The sequence below is a fragment of the Pelobates fuscus genome, chromosome 2 (assembly GCF_036172605.1).
Source record: "Pelobates fuscus isolate aPelFus1 chromosome 2, aPelFus1.pri, whole genome shotgun sequence".
NCBI lineage: Eukaryota > Metazoa > Chordata > Amphibia > Anura > Pelobatidae > Pelobates > Pelobates fuscus.
The window spans coordinates 41291890-41314736 of NC_086318.1; the positions used below are offsets into that span (position 1 = coordinate 41291890).

General features: G+C 40.7%; 1 protein-coding gene across 2 annotated transcripts in view; it reads right to left on the minus strand.

The window, feature by feature from the left end:
* Window positions 1-1649: 1649 nt before the first annotated feature.
* MFSD2B (MFSD2 lysolipid transporter B, sphingolipid) overlaps window positions 1650-22847 on the minus strand; it is a 58699-nt gene continuing 37501 nt past the window's right edge. For both annotated transcript variants that reach the window (XM_063442114.1, XM_063442113.1), the window contains 8 exons: window positions 17141-17231; window positions 16281-16399; window positions 13262-13351; window positions 12278-12358; window positions 10695-10804; window positions 8521-8664; window positions 5018-5194; window positions 1650-1949 (listed from right to left, as the gene is read on the minus strand). In XM_063442114.1, the coding sequence (XP_063298184.1) occupies window positions 1913-1949; window positions 5018-5194; window positions 8521-8664; window positions 10695-10804; window positions 12278-12358; window positions 13262-13351; window positions 16281-16399; window positions 17141-17231 (849 nt within the window). In that variant the 3' untranslated portion in view covers window positions 1650-1912. The remainder of the gene's footprint in view (window positions 1950-5017; window positions 5195-8520; window positions 8665-10694; window positions 10805-12277; window positions 12359-13261; window positions 13352-16280; window positions 16400-17140; window positions 17232-22847) is intronic.

The window sequence follows — 22847 nt, forward strand, 5'->3', positions numbered from 1 at the left end:
AGGAGGTAACTGGTGTTTCCATATTGAAATGATCAATCAGGTTTCTAATACAGGAACATTCCAACTATGTGGTCGTCACAGGGTAATTCATAAAAGTGAGAATTCAAAGTAAATTTCAAATTTAAGGACAAAATTGCCAAATTGGAAACATTCCAAGCTATATTTCTAGTTTGAGTTACATTGTCTTAAAATTAGAAATTCACTTTGAATTCTCACTTGGTGAATAACACTATTAATGTCATGGGCAGTAGATGATTTAAAGATAGAATGCTCAGACGTGTGGGGGGTACACGGATTGGCAGTCCAAAAATGGTTCCAGTGCTCAATGCTCGCTTCAGTAGCTGTCCAACTATAGTCAGTGCTGATTGAGAATGTTAGAAATTGTAATTGAACAAGGAATGTGGAGTTAAATCTTGGCGAGTTTAAAAAAATCACATAACTCTAAATATTTGTTTCAGAAACACCCCAGTGACTCTAATATAGCATAATTTATTTTAATTTATTTTATGTGATTTCTTTGTTTGTTTTGTTTTCCCAAAGCAGCACCTTCCAAAGTTATCAAACCCACAAACATTTCTCTACCCTTCTTCTAGTGACTGAAAACATCCGAGCAGATAACTTAGTAAGGTGAACTAGTGGCGTCGCTGTTGCTGTATTGGTTACAACTGGCTCTCTGAAAGCAACATCTTAGGGCCAGGAACACAACCATGTATTCCTGACCCTATAGTGTTAAAACCACCATTTAGGTGGTTTCTTAACCTTCTGAGAAGGAGTTAAAACTTACCTTATTTCCAGCGTCATGTGCGTCTGCCGGCGCTGGCCCCGATCCACCTCCTTGGTGACATCAGAATTTATGATTTTGCAGACCGTGGAGACGCTGAACGGCAGTGTTTTACACTATGCAGCACTGCCCCAGGAAGTACCTCTGGTGCCAGTCTGAGGAGTGGCTATTGGAGATGTCCCTTGGGGGCGATGTTTTTTGAAAAGACAGTGTTTACTGCAAAAAGCCTGAAGGGAATTATTCTACTCACCAGAACAACTACATTTAGTTGTAGTGGTTCTGGTGACTATGGTGTCCCTTTAGCATATGCCTTTATAAACAATGATTGATAGAAATATAAAGGGGATGTCATCATTGCAAAGTGTTCATTATAGCAAAGTAATACCATTCAGTCAGTTGTACTGGTGACTTCATGGGTGAAAAAACATCATTTTCAATTTTGCATTTAATTTATTTTTCGTGCCATCAAAGTGCTAAACATTTTGTGTGAATAAAATGGTAAGATTTCCACACAAATTTTTTTTTTTTTTCAATCTATAAATATGAAATGTGAACATTATAAATGATGGGCACCTTGCTCATAACCCCCTGCTTTGTATCATAACTCCCCATCCAGGTCATTGAAGGTACCAGTTGTCAATAGGAAAGAATAGTTGCTAACCTCCTACTTTACAAAAACTAAAAAACTGAGTTTTAAACAGAGACTTTTTTTTATTCATATTAAAATATAACATCAAACAAACCTATAAAACAATGTTTTTGTAACTGTTTTGCCTCCTAAATAAATTAAGACTCCATTGTACAAACTGGAATCGGTATAATATCTGAATAAAATGTATGTATATATATATATATATATAAATGTCATATGAAAGTAATGCTTTTAATTACTGAAATCAATTTACATTTGATCTTCTGCACAGCTATAAGAAAAGCTGCCTCAAACAAAATTCAGGTCTCGGAGTGCAGGTCAATGAAGGGATCCATATATGAATAAATATTACTGCCTCCTAGATGGCGCTGTGTACGCTCTGACTGCGCAGTGGATGGGCCACTAGGGCAGCATTGCCAATGATGTGTGAGTTTGCATCCAGATTCATGATAAAGTATAGAACAGAATTTTGCAGAGTCTCAGATAACAATAAGTGTTGAACGCCGGGTCCGCAACCTACAAAATAAATATTTCATTTAGAATAATATAATAATATAATTATTTAAAATTGTATATACTCTTTATAATTAAGAAAGCTGCTGCTCTATTATACAATAAATTAACCTAATATCTCCATTGCAGAGATATTGTTATTCCTGGGTGTCTCACTTGTGAAGCATTAATAAAATAGTTGTGTGGTGGTCCCACAAGGCAGGTCGCCATGCCCACCTTCCTTACAGGACCTCCATTACGAATTACAACATCGCGATATTGGTGATTGTCAGAGCGGCCCTGTGGCATGATTGACAAGTGACACGTCCTGGGCTGTCAGTTGGCTACTGCTCAGCTACCTCACAACGAAGCAGTCCTACAGTAGTCCCTGACTGGCCTCCCGGCTGACCAATCACAGAAATGACCTGCATTAACTGTCAGTTAAAGCATGTCATTATGTGATTGAATCCCAAGTTGAGCAATCAACCTAAGGGTCGGCTTACGGTTAGCGTTAAGTGAGTGTTAAAAAAAGTGTCAAAGTGCTGGTCAGTATGATGACACAGATCACCACCACATAACGTATCTAGGAATTAAGAAAAGAGGCATGCAAAGATTAGGGCACATCTCTATTATGACTTTATAAATTGCTCCCAAATCTGGAAATATATACCTATGGCATAATGCTGTACTCAATGGTAGTAGCAGAAAAGAATTTACGGGTCAATCCTAGCCAATCAGCATCTCCCCATTGAATCAATGCATCTCTATGAGGAATGTTCAGCATAGCAGCATTGACCCAGGAAGCACGTCTGGTGTCCGTTTGAGTTACTGCCACTGGAGGTGTCCTAGGGAGCAATTTAAACACTTTTCTTTGAAAAGGCAGTGTTTACGTTAAAAAGCCTGCAAAGAGAGACTATAATCACCACAACAACTGCATTAAGCTGTACTTGTTCTGGTGACAATAGTGTCCCTTTAATCATAGGGTATCTTTAACCCCTTAAGGACACGTGACATGTCACGATTCCCTTTTATTCCAGAAGTTTGGTCCTTAAGGGGTTAAACATGTTTGAGCTGCATGCCAGCTCATTTTTATTTTGGTTTGCAATATATATGCAAAATTGCATGAGACAAGATGATAAACGGGACTAAACATAAGGATTGTAATATTTCTGGATTTTATCTTGGCTGTAATAAATAATGTATTTGTACCAACCACATAATGACCACAGTCCAGTGGGACTAACTGTCTTTGGATTGATCCACCTGCATTCAAGCAAGGAGATCTAGACATCCAAAGCCCATCTGTGACCCTTTAAGGTAAGGAGTTTGACACCTATCTGCTATCCCATCTTTAACTGCTCTCTCTCTCTTCTGGCACTGTTCCTGCTGACCTTAAACATGCCACTGTAATACCTATCCTGAAAAAACCATCTCTTGACCCGTCCTCCCCCTCTAACTATCGTCCCATATCCCTGCTCCCTTACTCATCAAAGCTTTTGGAAAGACTTGTCTTTACCCGTGTGTCTCACTTCCTTAATTCCAACTCTCTCCTTGACCCTCTTCAGTCTGGCTTCCGCCCTCTCCACTCTACTGAGACCGCTCTTATCAAAGTGACTAATGACCTAATCTCCGCTAAATCCAAAGGTTACTACTCCATCTTAATTCTCCTTGACCTCTCTGCTGCCTTTGACACAGTTGATCATGCTCTCCTCCTTCAAACTCTTCAATCACTCGGTCTCTGTGACTCTGTCCTCTCTTGGTTTTTCCTCCTATCTCTCCCAACGCTCATTTAGTGTCTCCTTTTCCAAGGATACCTCCTCCCCTCGCCCTGTCTCGGTTGGAGTTCCCCAAGGCTCTGTCCTTGGTCCCCTTCTATTTTCTCTTTATACTGCCTCTCTTGGAAAAATTATTGCCTCTATTGGATTCAACTACCACCTGTACGCTGATGACACTCAGATATACCTCTCCTCACCGGACCTCTCCCCGGCCGTCCTGCAACGTGTCACTGCTTGCCTCTCTTCCATCTCTGACTGGATGTCGTCACGCTTTCTCAAACTTAACCTCTCTAAAACTGAACTCCTTGTCTTTCCTCCTCCTAATACTGATCCTCCTCTCTCACTCTCCCTTTAAGTCAGTGATATCCACATAAGTCCATCCCTACAAGCGCGCTGTCTTGGCGTCATACTTGGTCTCACCTTTGAGTCTCACATCCAGTTTGTTGCCAAGTCCTGTAGGTTCCAACTCAAAAACATAGCCCGCATCCGCCCCTTTCTTACGCAAGATGCTACCAAGGAACTTGTCCATGCTCTAGTAATTTCCTGCATGGATTACTGTAACCCTCTCCTGATTGGTCTCCCCAAAAGCCGTACTGCCCCGCTACAGTCTGTAATGAATGCTGCAGCTAGACTGATTTTCCTATCCAGTCGGTCCTCTCACACCTCGCCCCTCTGCCAGTCCTTACATTGGCTTCCTGTATCCTACAGGAGTCAATTCAAAGTGCTAACCCATACATTTAAAGCACTGAACAATTCCAGCCCCTCTTATATCTCTTCACTGATCCAGAGGTATGCCCCTCCTCGTCCCCTCCGCTCTGCCCGCGACCACCTCCTGACCGCTGCTCGCATCCGTACGGCCAACTCACGCTTGCAGGACCTCTCACGGGCAGCTCCTCTCCTATGGAATAACTTGCCTACTGCCATCAGACTCTCCCCTAGTCTTCAATCATTTAAGAAGGGCCTCAAAACCCATCTCTTCAGGAAAGCGTATGGCCTCCCAGAGTAATCTCTCCCTTACATACCTGTCTCTTGCTCTCCTATGGGATAGTGCTTTGCTCTCTCCTCCAGCTCTGCTTCACTCCTACTTGATATTTCCTATCCTAATGTTTCTAATACCCCACCTCCTATAGACTGTAAGCTCATTTGAGCAGGGTCCTCTTCAACCTACTATTCCTGTAAGTTTTCTTGTAATTGTCTTATTTATTGTTACATCCCCCCTCTCAAAATATTGTAAAGCGCTACGGAATCTGTTGGCGCTATATAAATGGCAATAATAATAATAATCCCATGTATAAGTGGTATCTGTTGCCCCCGTACCTCATGACATCAAGTGCTAGTTCAGTTTCCTTTCTTGTGTCCTCCGTGATTGGGTAGAAGAGTAGGATGAGTAGCCCAATAATAATAAGGATGGCAGGCACCGCGCCGATCAGTATTTGGAGTGTCACCACCACATGGCTGGACTGTTTACACGCAGCACTGCTATATCCAGCGAATCTGTCAGGTACATGAGGGGAGACAAGACTGTACAGACTAGTCTTACAATCATCAATTTACAGAGAATGTCAGCACAATGCATGCATTACTAACCCAACTCTTATTTAGAAATGGTATGAATAAATAAATAAATATACATATACACATCACACCTCCTAGAGCAGACCTGTTTATACGTATGGACACGCTGGGCAATTACCCAGTGCCTCACGGGCATTGTGGTGCCACCACATTGGTCATTGGCCTACAGGTGAGATCCTATCATCTCCCCTGCCGGCCTATGCCGAGCCAGCCTTGTTATCTGCCGTCTGTGTGTTCCTCCTGCGAGCAGGTAGTTTGGAGCATTGCGGCACATTACCATGGCAACGCACTGAGAGCGCTCACCTTGCGAGAGAAGTAAAGTCAGCCTGCAGCCAGAGGAGCTGCAGGCTAAAGTTCACGTAACACCACCAGATCACCAGGCAGTGCAATGTCCTTCCTTCCTCCCTGGCAAAAGGTAAGAAGACTAGGGGGACATAAAGCTTTTTTTTCTTTTTGAAATAAAAATATATACAGATTTGCTCGCATCTCATCTCCCACACACAATCTGTGTGTGTGTAATCAGCTGTAGGGGGACGTAAAGAATGTAAAAATAAATAAATATATATATACAGCTTTGCTTTCATCTCACCCCCCACACAGTGTGTGTATTCAGTAGCCTGTCTGCGTGTGTTCAGCAGTCTGTGTGTGTATGTAGTAGTATTTGTGTGTATTTAGCAGTCCGTCTGCATATTTAGCAGTCCATGTGTGTATTTAGCAGTCCGTGTGTATGTATTTAGCAGTGTGTGAGTGTGTTTTCAACAGTCTGTATGTATTTAACAGTCTGTGCATATGAATTCAGCAGTCTGTGGGTTTATTTAGCAAATTGTCTGTGTGTATTCAGCAGTCTCTGTGTGAGTACTTAGCAGTCTGTGTATGTATTCAGCAGTCTGTGAGTTGGTTCTGATCAGTCTTTATGTATCTAACAGTCTGTGCATATGTATTCAGCAGTCTCTGTGTGTGTATTTAGCAATCTGTCTGTGTGTATTCAGCAGTTTGTCTGTGTGTATTCAGCCGTCTGTCTGTGTGTATTCAGCCATCTGTCTGTGTGTGTATTTAGCAGCCTGTGCATATTCAGCCGTATGTGTATTTTGCAGTCAGTGTGTATGTATTCAGAAGTCTGTCTGTGTGTGTATTCAGCAGTCTGACAGTGTGTATGTTTTCAGAAGTCTGTGTATGTATTCAGCTGTCTAATAAAGTGTTTTCAGCAATATGTGTGAGTATTTAGCAATCTGTCTGTCTGTATTCAGCAGTCTGTCTGTGTGTCTGTATTCAGCAGTCTGTGTGTGTATTCAGCAGTCTGCCTGTATGTATGTATTCAGCAGTGAATAACTGTGACAGTAATTTGTCTTTAAATTACAATTTCAATTGTTGTAACTGGGAGTTTTGATACATCTACATGTAAGAGAGAGGAACTTACTCATGACCTCTCTCCCCTATGACTTAATAAGCTTGCCTGGGGTATGCAGTCAGTATGTATTTGAAGGGCTCTGCATGGTGCCTGAGTTTCATAAAATCTTGTGGTCCATGGTTAGATTTCTACCATCACTAGAAAGATTAAACTGGTCGTGCCCCACTCTACTGTTTAACACCACTTCTGAAAGCTGCAAATATGAACCACAGTGCAACTGTTACAGTAATCAGAGATTTTTCAAACAGCATTGAGATTGTCACATGTCAGTGGTGGGTCCATAACAACATACAATATCCAGCACACTCACTGATTCACTAAACAGCAATGTCAAAGCTCACAGAATGTAATAGTTAAAAAAAAAAAAAACTAACCTAGGCAAAAATGATGGAGGTTTACTTACAATATATGATCCTGCAGCGGAACTACCGCCGGTGCAGCCGGTTCAGGCCCGCACACTGAGGGGGCGCAACAGGTGACCCATTCAGTTCGGGTCACCCGATGGTAATGTGTTTTCAGGGGCCCAGTCAGATTTGCAGCCCTTTAACAGCGCTGACCTGGCCCCTGTGATCTCTGCAATGCTGATCGGGCTCCTGTAATATCTTTGGTTTTAAATCGGCCTGTATGATATCTCCAGTGCTGACCGAGCCCCTGTGATCTCTGCAATGCTGATCAGGCTCCTGTAATATCTGTAGTGTAAAATGGGCCTGTACGATATCTCCAGTGCTGACCGGGCCCCTGTGATGATGTCCGCGCTGACCAGGCCCCTGTCCAGTCACTTCCTCCCAGCTAAAACTGAGCATCACGCGCGGGAGGCAGAGCGAAGGGAGCGCGGGCTGGGATAAACTCTGAATCCCAACAGCCTTAGGCAGCCAGCTGGACCCCAGGTGAGCCATCCTCCTACACCCTAAAGGTAGGCTAAAAATGTATCTTTTGTATATGTGTCTATATGTCTGTCTGTGTATCTGTGTGTCTGGTTCCAGAAGACACTCATTAGGGGCAATTTTGTGCCTTACTTTTAGTTTTGCATAAAGTTTGATTTACACCATGCATCCTACTTATTGAGAAAGACAAATGATTGTAACAATGTTTTCCTGAAAGGGCAGTGTCTGTAACAATGTATTCCTGAAAGGATTGCATCTGTTACAATGTATTATGTAGAGGACAGCATCTGTTACAATGTATTCCTTAAAGAATAAAGCCTGGTACAATCTGTTCTATAAAGAACAGTGTCTGTTACAATGTATTATGTAAAGGACAGCATCTGTTACAATGTATTCTGAAAGGACAGTGTCTATAACAATGTATAACCTGCAGGACAGTAAAATGACAGATATTAATGAGAGTAACAGCCAGGGTCCTGTCAATGTCAGGTAACAGAGAACTAATCCTATGATTAGAGAGTTGCAAATCTGCCTGAAAAAAGACAATCTCAGGGTTATCCACGAAACCATTCATTTGTCATAAATTGGAATTGCACATTTTAAACAAAACGTCCAAACCGGAAAAATTGTCCATCTCAGTTATCATTGTCTAAGCTCAGCTATCATTGTCTAAAATGTGCAGTGTCCTGTTAAATCGAATGTTCGGTGAATGAGATTTTTTATCCAGCCAAGACAAGCAGAAGAACAAATAGATAAAGCCGAGAACACCGCAGAAATTGTCCAGTAACCCCTGGTCTCCACAAATCCTAACGGCTAACCTTGACACTGTGGACATGTGTGTGTGGACTGCATTGCTCAGGATGCTCAGCCAGCACAATTCAAGAGGAATGGAGCACAACCAGACGGATGTATCCAGGTTATCACGTAGACAGATGGTAACATATTCTACTTACTCGAGGCTCATTGTGGAGATTCCGAGTGCGATCCCAGCAGACAGCTTAGTGAAGAAGACAAATGATGAGTAGAAAATTGCTTCCAGTCCCGTGGCTTGAGGATTCATTAAGCGGAAATTATCCACTACATCGGGAAGCATGGACCTTGGGAGATTGAATAGGGAGACAAGTCATACTGGGTAAATAATATGCAGATCATATCGATCACTTATCCTACCATCACTGGGAGCCAGCTCCGATGTTAGCGCATCTTAGTGCCAGACGATTGTGCAAATCAGTGGGCACTCAAAGGGTTAATACAAAACATAATATTATCTAAATAGCAGGATTTATTCCACCATTAGGAATTAGAATATTACAACAAGATGATTTGACTTTTATGATTTGCACATAATTCTTTCATTACCTAATATAAAGCAAGGATAAAGCAGGTATAATATGCGCTGTAAACTGATTGACTAGCTAACTCATTAAATCAACAATCACAAAGCAAAGCTTCTTGTTCACAACAAACAAAAAAAATTCAATCATGCATGTACAAAGATGTCTATTTTGGTTCTTTTGGTTCTTACTTTATTGCAGAGTTAGTGTAGGCCAGGCGTAGGCAACCTTCAGCACTCCAGATGTTTTGGACTACAACTCCCATGATGCTTTGCCATCATTATGGGTGTAAGAGCATTAAGGGGGATGTAGTCCACAACATCTGGGGTGCCGAAGGTTACCTATATCTGGTGTAGACTATTAATTATTAGTAACTTTTCTTGCAAGCCTTCCTGAGAGGTTCAGGAAACTACACATATATCTGACTCCGAGTTTTATGCTACTTCTACACTTTTGTTTGAGTATTCCGATGGAAAGAAATGCCTGTTAAAGTGCAGTATTGGACCAGGATTTCAATATATTTCAGCATGTATTGTTTAACAGGCTCCGTAGGTCGACATATATTAAATCTTAATTCACGATAAGGTCTTGATTTACAATGTGTTGCTAGGTTATGGGTTACAGTCTCAACTCTCTCCTTTGTAATAGAACTTGCAAATGGCTTCAGAGCTAATCCAGGTGTTTGAGATACATCTCCTATTCCAGTTTCCACCCAGCCAGCTAATTGCTGTTCAGTTGCTCTCCCCTGATTGATGTCTAGTAGAGCAACACAGCATGTAGTCTGAGTGCAGGAGAACCAGGAGATAGAGAGGGTTACGGGAGATAAGGTTGGATAGGAGGAACAAAGGCGATGGGGCCAGTTGGCAATGGTTGTTATTTTGTGGCTGTTAGAGGGTTTAAGAAAGATGGATGAGCAGTAGGAGGCTTGAGGTGCTGGAGCCAGCTGAGAAAGACTCATATGACAAAGATGGAAAAGGGCATTAAATGACAGGTAGAAGGGCTCCAAAGATGGGCAGGATGGATGTGATATTGCGACAGGTTGGCATATATTGGGGGAGAGGATTATGTGGATGTCAAGGGGTATGTGATGGCAAGGAATGAGAAATGTGATGGGCAGCAGAGGGTATGGAATGGATGGCAGTGGTGTGAGACAGATTAGAAGGGGCATAAGTCAGATAAGGAGGATGATGATATAATATGGATGGCAGGGTGCATAAAACGGATGGCAACAGAGAATCGGGCATTAATTGCAGTGTTTGTTTAAGGGAATTGTATGGAAAATATGAATCAAGGAGCATTTTGGTGTGTAGTATACCTATTAAGTAGAGGAACGAGATGAGTACAAGAGGGCATGCAACTGGTGATGGAGCAGGAGTAAGACACAGATGAAGATGGCACTATATGAGTGGTAACATGAATAATAGATAGGTAACCGGAATAGAACATATCTAATTATAATAAAGCTGGAAATGATTTTCTCTGCTTTAATAATTAATATGCTACAATTCACAGGACATCGACATAAACAGTGTTATTGATTTATGGAACTACAAAAAGACAGGTGGGCCTGGCAACCTTTCAACCCACCAATATATCTTCACTTTGTGTATATACCTGGTAGAATCAACAACATGGTCCCAAGACCAACTGATTCCAAGATGAATGTTGATTGCACAGTACAAACAGAAAATCTGATATGTAAATACTATGTTTATAAAAATAAATAAATGGTTGAGTTCATTAAAAAAAAAAATGGTTCCATTAATTCTGTTCTTTTAGAAACACGCACTGACCATGGTAAAAGAAGGGATGCTGCTATGCTGAACCCAGACGTTACTGCTACCACATAAGCCACAATGAGGCTAGGAATGGTCACCAACATGATGGCAAAGGGGATCATCCACTGAAAGGAAAAAGGGAGATAGCGTCAATATATTGTACCAATGACAGTCCCACCACTATTTGATAGTTACTGTTCTGCATCGCAAACCAAATACATATAGATAAGATGCAATCACTTTATAGAGCACTTGTTTATTCTATATTCTATATATCAGCCAAACTGACGTATCTCTCTAATCATGTACATCTCTGAATGTGGTCTCGTTTTAATGTTTTTAGATAAGCTTTTAAAATGAAGTTTTTTTAAAAATATTAAAATATCAAAAACTGTATTATACATATAAATAAATCAATGTATCTAAATATTTAATACTTTTAATAGGGGCACTGCAGGCTCCCACAGACGGTAGATGCACTGTGTAGGTTAGGTTACAGTTAGTTATTATGGGTGGGTTTATATTAATAAATAGACACTCCAGGCTCCCACACACGTTAGGTGCACTATGTAGGTTAGGTTACAGTTATATTGGGTGGGTTTATGTTATTAAAGGGACACTCATTTCATTACAATTTGCTATTTAGAGAATAAACCCCTCAGAGTTTACAAGCGTCTTACATTTTCTATCTCTTAGCTATTGCTATGTATTTCTGGATTATATTCCCAGACCAGCGGTTCAATCATTACAATAAAGCCCATTTGTAATATAAAACCTTTTTTGGGACGTATCCAAAGTCTATTTATCCATTTAATACACTGGATATTAAGTAATCATTATACCTTCCCAGAAAACATGGCACGCTATTCTCAGCAAAATACAGATGGACAGTAAACTCATAGAGAGTATTCATGTGTCTGTTTAAACCTTCGATATCAGACGAGTGTACATGGTTTATAATCAGTTAATATATGTCATAAAGAGATTGAAGCCTCGTTACTGCTAACTATTAATTACTTTTTCTTTTACTAAAAACTTATAAAGAATGGCTTGGTTTTTTTTGATTCTAAATAGCAAAACTACAGCTCAGCAATTTGCTAAAGGCAATTCAGTGCGGACATTCTGAGATAGTTGGGAGGCAAACTTCACATATATTTAATGGAATAAGCGAGATCGGGCATCTGGCATCTTCCTGGCACTGCTCCCCTGGGCTTGATCCCATTGATGCCCGCAAGCAAACTCTGACCTTTACCTCTAGGTACTGAGGCAAATAACAAGGAGTAGATATCTCCTGCTGCTCTGTTAATGAATGTAGCAGAATAGAATGTGGCAAACAATTCAACCCACCCCGCTATTTAACCAATATATTTCCAAATATGAGGTGTGCATATGGGGAAAGTCAATGGTGAGATCTTCACGGATTATCAAGTGGTCCTGGGGAAATCGTCTCCTCGACATCAGGTGGGAGACTGGCAGAGTGCTCATGGGGGTGAGGGATGGAGGGATAGAGGGATGAAGATAGGGAAGGAAGGATGTATCTGTCAGACATTAGGTACAGGGAGAGATCATGCTCTTCTCAGTAATTTGTGGATACTCACTGAAATCCCAAAGGCAGCCATTTTCTTGCCAAATCTTTGCAAAAACCATTGCCAAAATGGAATGCTAAGAACCGCCGAGACCTGAAGAATATAAATGAATTTTAGTGTTAAATATTTTGTCTGCATTGAGATATCTTGCAAGGTACTTCGTCTAGCATGCTTGTACTCTATACATAAGCATATCTGCATCAAATATAATTTACAACAGGTAATCACATGGCATTTCATAATTAACAGAAATGTACTGCCCTTGCATCAATTAAACACAACAATAGTTTATTTAAAATCCATTCAAATACACTATACATATACATCTACAAGCAAAATGATAAAACTACTAAGGTGAATGCAGTATATCAGCACATATGATCACTTAAAGGGACTTAAAGGGACACTTCACTGTCCAAATACAAACAAACAAACAGAAAAATCACTTTCTAATAGATATAACCCCCAAGTAAAATATGTTTGCATTTAATTATGCATTTTTTCATTGTGGTATATCTAAAAATAGCTTGCAAAAACTGCACATTTTGAAACTTATACAAGCCCTCCCCTTCTAACTCCGCCCAGACCTTCTGTGGCCGTCCAATCACAGGCTTCCCAATACAGCTCAATGGGAAGTCTTTGCAAGGCAGGTGCTCTGGGCATTTGCTGCCTCTTGAGTTTAGCTCCACTGAGTTAAATAACTAGAAAGTAGCAGGACCGGTTGCCTGATTGACACCCAAGGGGTGTAACAAGGTTTATTTATAAAAGTGACAATTTCTATTGAAAACATGAAATCTGGATTTTTTTGTAAAATGAATAAAAGAGGACACACTTCACACATAAAACAATTCTGCAAGCTCAAGTGTGTAAGGGGTATGGGATGTCTGTTTAATTTTACACTTAGATTGGAAATGATACACTTAAAATTACTAATCTCTGCAAAGGGCCATGGATACTGGATTTGGCTAATAAATGTACGACGAACAAACAACTCACCAGAATTGTCAGAACCAGATTCTGAAAATGATCCCGGAGATCTGCAGCAGCGGCATGCGTGCAAAAAAGGACAAAATTGCTCTGTTGCAGCTATTAAACCAAAAAGAGAAATTAAACTTTGAAGGCAATAAATGTGTTGGACCACGGGACCCAGTCTTCCCTTTGAAGTTGGTGACGGGAATTTTTTTCTGGCCCTCCCACCAAACACCAAACACGTTCCATGGTGTCCTCCGAGTTGGAGGATCACACCACGTCTGTCAGTTTTACATTAATAATCGATGATGAATACTCTTATTGGGCAGATCTAAGTAAATATGAGTTTTCTACAGCTAAGATGAAACTCTTTGATACTTATCTTAAGATCTCTCACTTTTTTCCATTGAAAGTATATCCAATTAACATGAATAAGTTGAAACGAATCATGAGTAAAATCAATACTTTAAATAACGAGTGTGGAGAGGCTAATGAGGATATACATATACAGAAGCTAAATGTTCAGTGACTATTATACTTGTATAAAATTACTTTTCCTGTAGACAACATACATCAGTTGATACCCAGAGAATCTGCTTGAGGCTCAACAATATGAGTATAGTAGTGAAATATGAAGGTAGTTAAAACCAGAAAAGATTTTGGACCTAATGGGCCACCAAAATAAAAATCAAAAAACCATTGGACTCAAAGAATCGTGTCACTGTTATGTGTTATTTGCAATCTTCAAAAATGAAAATACACTTAGTGTCAAGACTAATGTATTAACAAATAAAGAGTTTGATCCCATCCCGTCATTCTATTCTCAGAACATTGACCTCGATTGGATTCTCTTTTATAAGCTTTTCAAATTATCGCAATCTGTTAGAAAAACGAATCAAATGATTTATCTATAGAAGTCATCGTTAAAGTCTATGGGTATTTGTACATAAGTCGTTTGAAAAGTTTTTATGACAGATTTTGATCATTTGAAAAGTTAATCCAAAAATATGAAATTGAGGCCATGTTTCTTTTCAAGTAACGTTGTCGGATTACAACCCTACTATAAAACTGACCATTATTTTTGAGACACCACTCTCGTCCATTTTTTAAAAACCCACAATGGATGTTTGTAGTTTGTGTCATCATTTGGTCCAGAGGTTAATTAATGTTGTATTAATGTATTAGTGGACCCTCAACAATACACTAGATGCTTTTCACTGACAAACATTCACAAAGTAATAATATGAAAAACACAACATACCAAGAACTAGGGTTTATCTTCTACGGCTACTGACCAGCACAGAGTACAAACTTCACATGAAACAGAGAATGAAAGAGGACCAGAACCCCTTACCCACAGTAATGAAGAAGACTGGAACTTCATCTATTTAAATAAAGCACTACCCAAAACTATATTATATTGATGGACTTGCACGTATCAATCTAACATTGGAGACTGGTGAATTTCAACATTATGTCGTTTTACCAACTTTTCCATTTCTTATGAAATGTGTGATGATAATCATTTATAAAATGTCTGGTTGCTTTCATGTACTTTAATAAAATGACCTGTCAGTGTGCCATCTGTGATACAGTGAACAAAATACATTTTCCGAATAAACAACCATTTGTAACCATCATTAGACCTCACTGAGCTCTAAAGAAAATATAAATTTCAACCAGAAATGTGACAAGATGAAAAATATTAAAAGTCAACATGCTCGTATTGTAGTGATTGTTCACCTAATCCATGAAACAAATTGTGAATTGTGAAAAAATCCCTCTTTTATGTGTAATATTTCTTCCCTATTCATTCGGTAGATATAACTACCGAAGAGAGACCACCCCCCTGGCTCGTTAAACTTCAAAGAATGCCTCAATTGAACCCTCTATCATACTACCGAACGCCACGTGGCTGAGAAAACGGCGGCCATCTTTTTTCATGCAAACAAAGGCAGCGGGACTTGGTCGTCGAGTGTCTGGAACTAAAATCGGACACTCGACTTCCCGAACAACGGTCTCAACAAGCGAACGCTGGATCTCTAGAAGAGCGCTGTTCGGTACTTTTGTGCATTCGAATGAGGGGAACAATCACTGCTAAGAGCCAGGGGAATCCATTTGTGGAATTATTCCGTTTTTTACCACTTAACTGAATAGACTGGCAAATCCACCCAAACTCCTGGAACTATTTTGGGCAGCCACCTTGCGGTTAGCCGGTCACAAAAGACTTCCATACTTTTTGAGAACCCCTGAATCGATCTGGGTTAAATTTTAATATGTTGGTCACCCAGATCGGGGCTATCAGGGGACATATTGTTTGTGGGGATACCCCATGCCTAAAGGGGTGTTCTGAATATTGGGGAAAATTGTAACTTTTCTGCCTGGAGATAATCAAGTTATTACTTGATTATCTCCAGGACTAGGGGAGGGAATTGTATGTTTGTGCTGGGTGTGTTTTACGGTTTTCCTGTAACTGATTGGTTGTACTGTGTCCCACCCTGTGGGATGTCCCCTTGCATGGGGACTTGCATAAAAGCTAGTGTGTGGTCATTAAAAGCCAGTTCTGTTGTACCCTTCTTCTTGACTTCGGCTGATGTTTGGGGATTTGTATGCTTTATTAAGGGAATTATCTTGTAAAGCTATTGTGTTTGTATGGATTTCGTTTATTTCATCTACCGAATGGAGAGCTATAATCTCTGATGCTCTGGCAGTTCGGGAGGAAACTACCGAATGAGGATTGGATATACTAGGTTTCCGTACACGAATAAATTAAGAATCCCTTCCGATTAAGTTTGTAAAGTCTCCAATAAACAGTATAATATTTACTGAAAGAGTATAAAAACATTTCTTCATGATTTAGAATATATGTATATATGTGTACATTTTGTTTTATAAAAATAAATCTTTCTTCTCTTTCAACTGTTATAAATAAGCTTTTATTTTGGGAGTTCAGCTTCTCTCAAGACAGGAACTGTATTGAATATATAAAATCCACAAGGCCCTAGTAACCTATTTTATTCCAAACAAGCTATGATCTATCACTTACCTGAACAGCAGCTGAGATAAGCAGGAACGCTGCTATCAGATTTAGGTATGGTCCATGCTGCATAGAGAGTTTGAACCCTTGTAAAAATGGAATCACCTTCCCCGAAAAGTAAAACGGGTCTGCCAATGAAAGGAATAGATAGCAGTACATGTTAGTACTTCCACTGCACAGTAATTCCATCCTTGGAGTAATACGGTTTGCTACTTCACTGTTATACTCCTGGAAATAAAGGAACACTCTGGTTGAGCCAAGGACTCGAAAGTTACACAGAATTGACAGTAGCCAGATGGGAACTGTAGTTTTGGGCTTGCTGATGACACCTCAATGGCTGATGACACCTCCCATAAGTATGTGCAGGGTTTCAAAGCTAAACGCTGCACTTACAGACCCCAAACATTATGACCACTTCAAGTGAAGATGTCATGGTGCTTGGAGTAACCCTTTAACCTTGAGATTTGCAAACTAAACCATTTCTCTAATACTAGCAATGAGAATGAAAAAAGGTAAGTGGTCAGTGTGGAAGAAGGTCTGGTTGATCTTGATACAGTGAGTATTCTCATCTGTCCTCAATGGTGAAATTGTACGTGGGTGGAAAATGAGAAAGACCTCAGACCAAGTGCCGGGTGGCACTGGAGCGTGGACCATGAACAGATATAGGCAAAAATGAACATGCTACTCAAACTTACTTACCTTTCTAGAGACACAGAAAAGACACAGAAAATCTGGGAGCACAACAGGTACCTCCCAACCATAATCACAGAGGTTAACCCTGGTTATTCGTGATGTAAACAGATAGCTGATGATTTTTTTTAGGTATGTATAAGTTTCATTATCTGGATATGTACATAACAGCTTCTCACCATGTCGTTCTTTAACGCCGATGAATAGGATAACTGTGCACAGCAGATACACACAGCCTATTACTCCCGCTGCAATCATGTAAACGTTCCTCTAAAGACAGAAAAATAAAGAATCAGACACGTGTTATAGATGATGTACCCAAAAGGACAAACATTAATGCGCTGAATTACTCTTTGGAGTTAGATTACCTGTGATCCTTTTAAGTGGTTCCTAGAAGCTTTTCCTTCTATTCTGCATAGCATATTTGCACCAAAACTACAACATGAAGCTGTAGCGGTTTTAATACATAGAGTGTCCCTGTAGCATTATAACCTGATTAGAATGGTATTCGGCCTTGGGTTTTGAAATGTGTTATTTTTTTTAATTCTAATTAAATATCACACTATACTCGCAGCTCACCGTGTAATTTAGTGGGGGGTTCTATATTTTTTTAATTGCTTATATCTGACCCTAAGCCAGTCTAAAACACAGCAAGTGCCTATTTGCCTAGTGTTTATGGGAGTTACAGTCCGTTAACAGCTGTGAATATGGTATTTAACTAACTACCCCTACACAGAGATTGTCTGTCTGCACCTTGCTACAAACAGAATTGCAGTAACCACAATTCAACATAAGCCTAGGGTCCATGAAGATACCTGGCTATACTTGGTATATTAATCAACCCTAAGGTCAATGGTCTAGGGGTCCTGCGGGATCCTAATCCTTCTCTGCTTTGGAGAAATACATGCAGATAAATTAACTGAATCTGTCCACTTCTATTTAAGTTAATATATCAACAGCAGAACATTGAACTACTTCCCTTTTCCAAGAGCAGTAGAGGTAGGTCAGACACTAATCAAATTCAGAACATAGAACTGGAGTAAAACAATGGACTAGTTTGTTGACAATACAAACAATTAATGAGATATTTCAGGTTGGACCTGCCCAATTCTTTTATTAGTGAAATATGGAGGCAATGTTTGTGATAAAACTGCATATATTAGAGTGGCCTTTTATTGTGGCCAGCCTAAGGCACACGTTTGCAATAATCATTCTGTCTAATCAGCATCTTGATATGCCCCACCTGTGAGGTGGATGGATTATCTCGGCAAAGCAGAAGTGCTCACTAACACAGAGTTATAATAATTACTGCAATGGGCCAGAAAGCGTAAAAGGCCAAGTCCGATAAACCTCGGCTAAGCTTCAATATCGGAGAACTATGGCGGCAGGCCAACAACAACATGGGAACAAACATGGCCGACTACACCGACGACTGCTCAGATATATCAGATGACTTTACAAGTGGGGCTGAAATACACCACTCACCCGTCTTGACAGCTCCTCCCCAGACTCACCCACAAGCAGATGCCTCTCCGGTGACCACATCGGTGATGAAGGAACTGCTAGCGGGGCTTCAGCTCACCATACAAGCTGACATGGCCCAGATCCGCGGAGACCTGCATGGTCCTGAGCAAACTGGAAGCCGACTCCGAAACACGCAAGACACGACGCAGCTGCAAAAATAAATACATGACCTGCAACAGCAGAACTGCATAATGGACCAGCGGTTCATAGACCTGGAGGATCAGAGACGAGGCCTGAACCTCAAGATCAGGGGCATCGGTGAAGAGTTACCGGAGGCGGAGGTACCGCAATTCATCCGGCGCCTGCTGTCCGCTCTCCTGCCCTCTACACAGGCCAAACAAACAACCCTGGGGGGGATGTTCTGCCTCCCATGACCAGCAAAACCCCCAGCCGCAGCACCGAGAGACCTCCTGGCGCATTTCCTGAGCCATGAGGACAGATCAGCGGTCCTTCAAGCGACGAGAACGGAAACACCATACATGTTTGAGAGTATGCAGCTCTCCTTCTATGCTGAGTTATCAGGGGTGACCCTGGCCTGGCGCCGCTTGAAGAAACCCTTCACGGCTCTCTTCCACCTGCACAAAAAAAAAATACCAGTGGAGGCAGCCTCTGGCGTCCTTAATCCACAACAGCAACACATCATTCAGGATTCTAGATATGCAGGGTGCCACGAATCTCCTGCCAACCCTGGGGCTGCAACAGGACTCTTTGTCTACTGTGGGACCAAACCATCCAGCGGCACAGCCACCAATAGGGGACCCTACCAAGATGACAACGTTCGTCCCCCGACGGGCTGGAGTGGGAGCCTTCACAGCGACCACGATCTGAAGAATCCTGGGACTAACAACTACTTCTTAACAGCCCTCTTGTTACACGGGCATTCTATCCGTGGCTATCGGGACTTCTCTCTCCCCGATGTTTATGTTTGCAAGTATACAGCATAATTGCACTGTAAAAATGTTCCCCCTCTCCTCCCCCCCCTCTATCCCTGGGGTTAAGGGGTATCATTCCAAACAGGAGCACACTGTCTAAAGACCCACACTATAGCGAACACGCTCCCCGAACAACCCAGTCTGACACACTGACCATAACACTCTTATTGTATTATAAGCACACTCAGCCTAAATGCCTTTCGCAATGCTGGACCCTTAGTCCCCAAGGCCAAACACCTGGGCGCACTAGGCACACTAACACGCGCTGTCTCCCACTACCCAAAACTAAATTCCCTCAGCTCCTGGTCCAATGTCACTCCATGCTAGACACGCTGTCTGTTATGCTCTATCGGATGTGTTTGATTACATGCAAATGTTGGTTTTCTTCTGTAACGTTTTAACTGAGACCATGACCTGAGTCGAAAATAAAGAATTGAAAAGAAAAAGTGTTGCGTTTATAATTTTGTTCAGTGAATATAAATAGGTTAAAAAAATTTAAACAAAGATACTTCTCTTTGAACTTCCTGAATTTGCATCAAAACTCAATATTGCAGCTAGTGTAATGCAAACTCACCAAATCAAGGAGAGTATGTTTTATTTATGGTCATCCATCTTCCTACCTATCACACCGAGCCTACCGACAAGCAGTGTTTTAGAGGATAGAAAGGGTTTCTGTTTCCTGTAGTTCAATTGTCACCTTTCTACCTTTGAAAGCTAAGAGTTGAACTATGACTCCCAGATCCCTAATGCTTGACATCGTATGCAGCACTGTATTTGCAGTAAGACGTTAGAAGGAGTCGACAGGGTGGACTTATGGAGAAGAGTAATTATTGTTTATAGAAAGACCCCCAAAAAATTATTATTAAAAAAAAAAAAAAAAAACACCTGTCCTCCATCATCTTGGTACATGGCCCCAACAGGGCGAACAGTATATGTAGAGAACAGATCTCCTAAGCAACTGTACTGCAAGTTTGGAAAACCTACCCTAAATTTATTGAATTGGGCATTGCTGAGATGTTTGACAGAGGGTTTAGTGGCAGCGTTTTATTAGTTAAAAGCAGTCTAGACCAACAAGTCAGTTGTATCTTGCATTAACAATAAAAATTGCATTTTCAACAAAAAAAAGCAGTCTAGACCAATATTTTTTATAAATATCTCCAATCAGTTAATCTTCATAAATGTCAACTACTAATTATCTGTGATGTTCTACAAACTGCTTATTATTTGCTTTGAATATCTATTCTTTACATAAGACTAAAGGTCCCTCTTCATCTACAGCGTCTTCTGTTACAACCATCAATCCACACTGTACAATTATTTTCAAATTATTAATGAATCACGGGATTTTTATAAATGTATATAAAATGCATATTGATGTAATACAATGTTTTATGTATGGGTCACTATGCTCTTTCTCTCATGCAATGTATGTATTGTAATATATTATAAATTAAGTGCTACGAGCTCATGCATTACACATATCATGTGTTATCCCTGAAGTGAATTTGAAATACCAGCATATTTTGTACTGGACTCTTTTAGACCAATTATTTTAATAAATATATCCAATCAATCAACTAGACAGAAAACTCAAATTTAATATATCTCGGAAGATATGTTAATGTCATCAGCAGGTCTATGTTGGTATGGGAGGTAGATATCAGAAAATAAAAACTTACTAAAGACAGGTATAACACTACACACAACACATCCAAATGTTCCTACTGCAAAAAGTATATTGAATTATCCCTTTACGGACCAATAACTTCCTATGCCATCACAACAATTTGATATTTAGATATACTTTTACTAAATATCCAGCTCATTTTGAGATAACTGAGCTGTCATCACCCAGAGGTACCCAAAAAGTAGATCTCCAGATGTTTTAAAACTACAGCTTCCATTATGCTTTGTAATTCTGAAGGCATGCAGAACATCTGGGATTCTACCTATTAGGCACCCCTGTCATTGCTAAATAAACAGAACAGTCCATGCTACAACACCGTCTTTTGAAAACAGACTGCCATGTCAGCAAATTTTACCATTGGTCCCTAAGAGTTAAAGAACAACCCTGTTACATCAGTACAGAAAGAAAACTACTTTATTTCTCACAGATTTCATTCAGCTAATTTATTGATAACATGTAAATAACATATCGGCAAAATCCCAGCAATGCAGGAGATAAAAAAATATATATAACTGGAAAAAAAGGAACACATGGCGCTGTGTGCACTCACTCCAGGATTCAGATAACTCTTAGACCAAACTATACAAACAGAACACATGGTTCCCTCCTTCTCCCCAAGACTCAGTACCTTCCTAGACCAGACAATACAAATAGAATGCATGGTTCCCTCCTTCTCCCCATGACTCAGTACCTTCCTAGACCAGACAATACAAATAGAACACATGGTTCCCTCCTTCTCCCCAAGACTCAGTACCTTCCTAGACCAGACAATACAAATAGAACGCATGGTTCCCTCCTTCTCCCCAAGACTCAGTACCTTCCTAGACCAGACAATACAAATAGAACGCATGGTTCCCTCCTTCTCCCCAAGACTCAGTACCTTCCTAGACCAGACAATACAAACAGAACACATGGTTCCCTCCTTCTCCCCAAGACTCAGTACCTTCCTAGACCAGACAATACAAATAGAACGCATGGTTTCCTCCTTCTCCCCATTACTCAGTACCTTCCTAGACCAGACAATACAAATAGAACGCATGGTTCCCTCCTTCTCCCCATGACTCAGCACCTTCCTAGACCAGATAATACAAATAGAACACATCTTTCCCTTCTTCTCCCCAAGACTCAGTACCTTCTTAGACCAGACAATACAAATAGAACGCATGGTTCCCTCCTTCTCCCCATGACTCAGTACCTTCTTAGACCAGACAATACAAATAGAATGCATGGTTCCCTCCGTCTCCCCATGACTCAGTACCTTCCTAGACCAGACAATACAAATAGAACGCATGGTTCCCTCCTTCTCCCCATGACTCAGTACCTTCCTAGACGAGACAATACAAATAGAACACATGGATCCCTCCTTCTCCCCAAGACTCAGTACCTTCTTAGACCAGAACATACAAATAGAATGCATGGTTCCCTCCTTCTCCCCATGACTCAGTACCTTCTTAGACCAGACAATACAAATAGAACGCATGGTTCCCTGCTTCTCCCCATGACTCAGTACCTTCTTAGACCAGACAATACAAATAGAATGCATGGTTCCCTCCGTCTCACCATGACTCAGTACCTTCCTAGACCAGACAATACAAATAGAACACATGGTTTCCTCCTTCTCCCCATGACTCAGTACCTTCTTAGACCAGACAATACAAATAGAACACATGGTTCCCTCCTTCTCCCCAAGACTCAGTACCTTCCTAGACCACACAATACAAATATAACACATGGTTCCCTCCT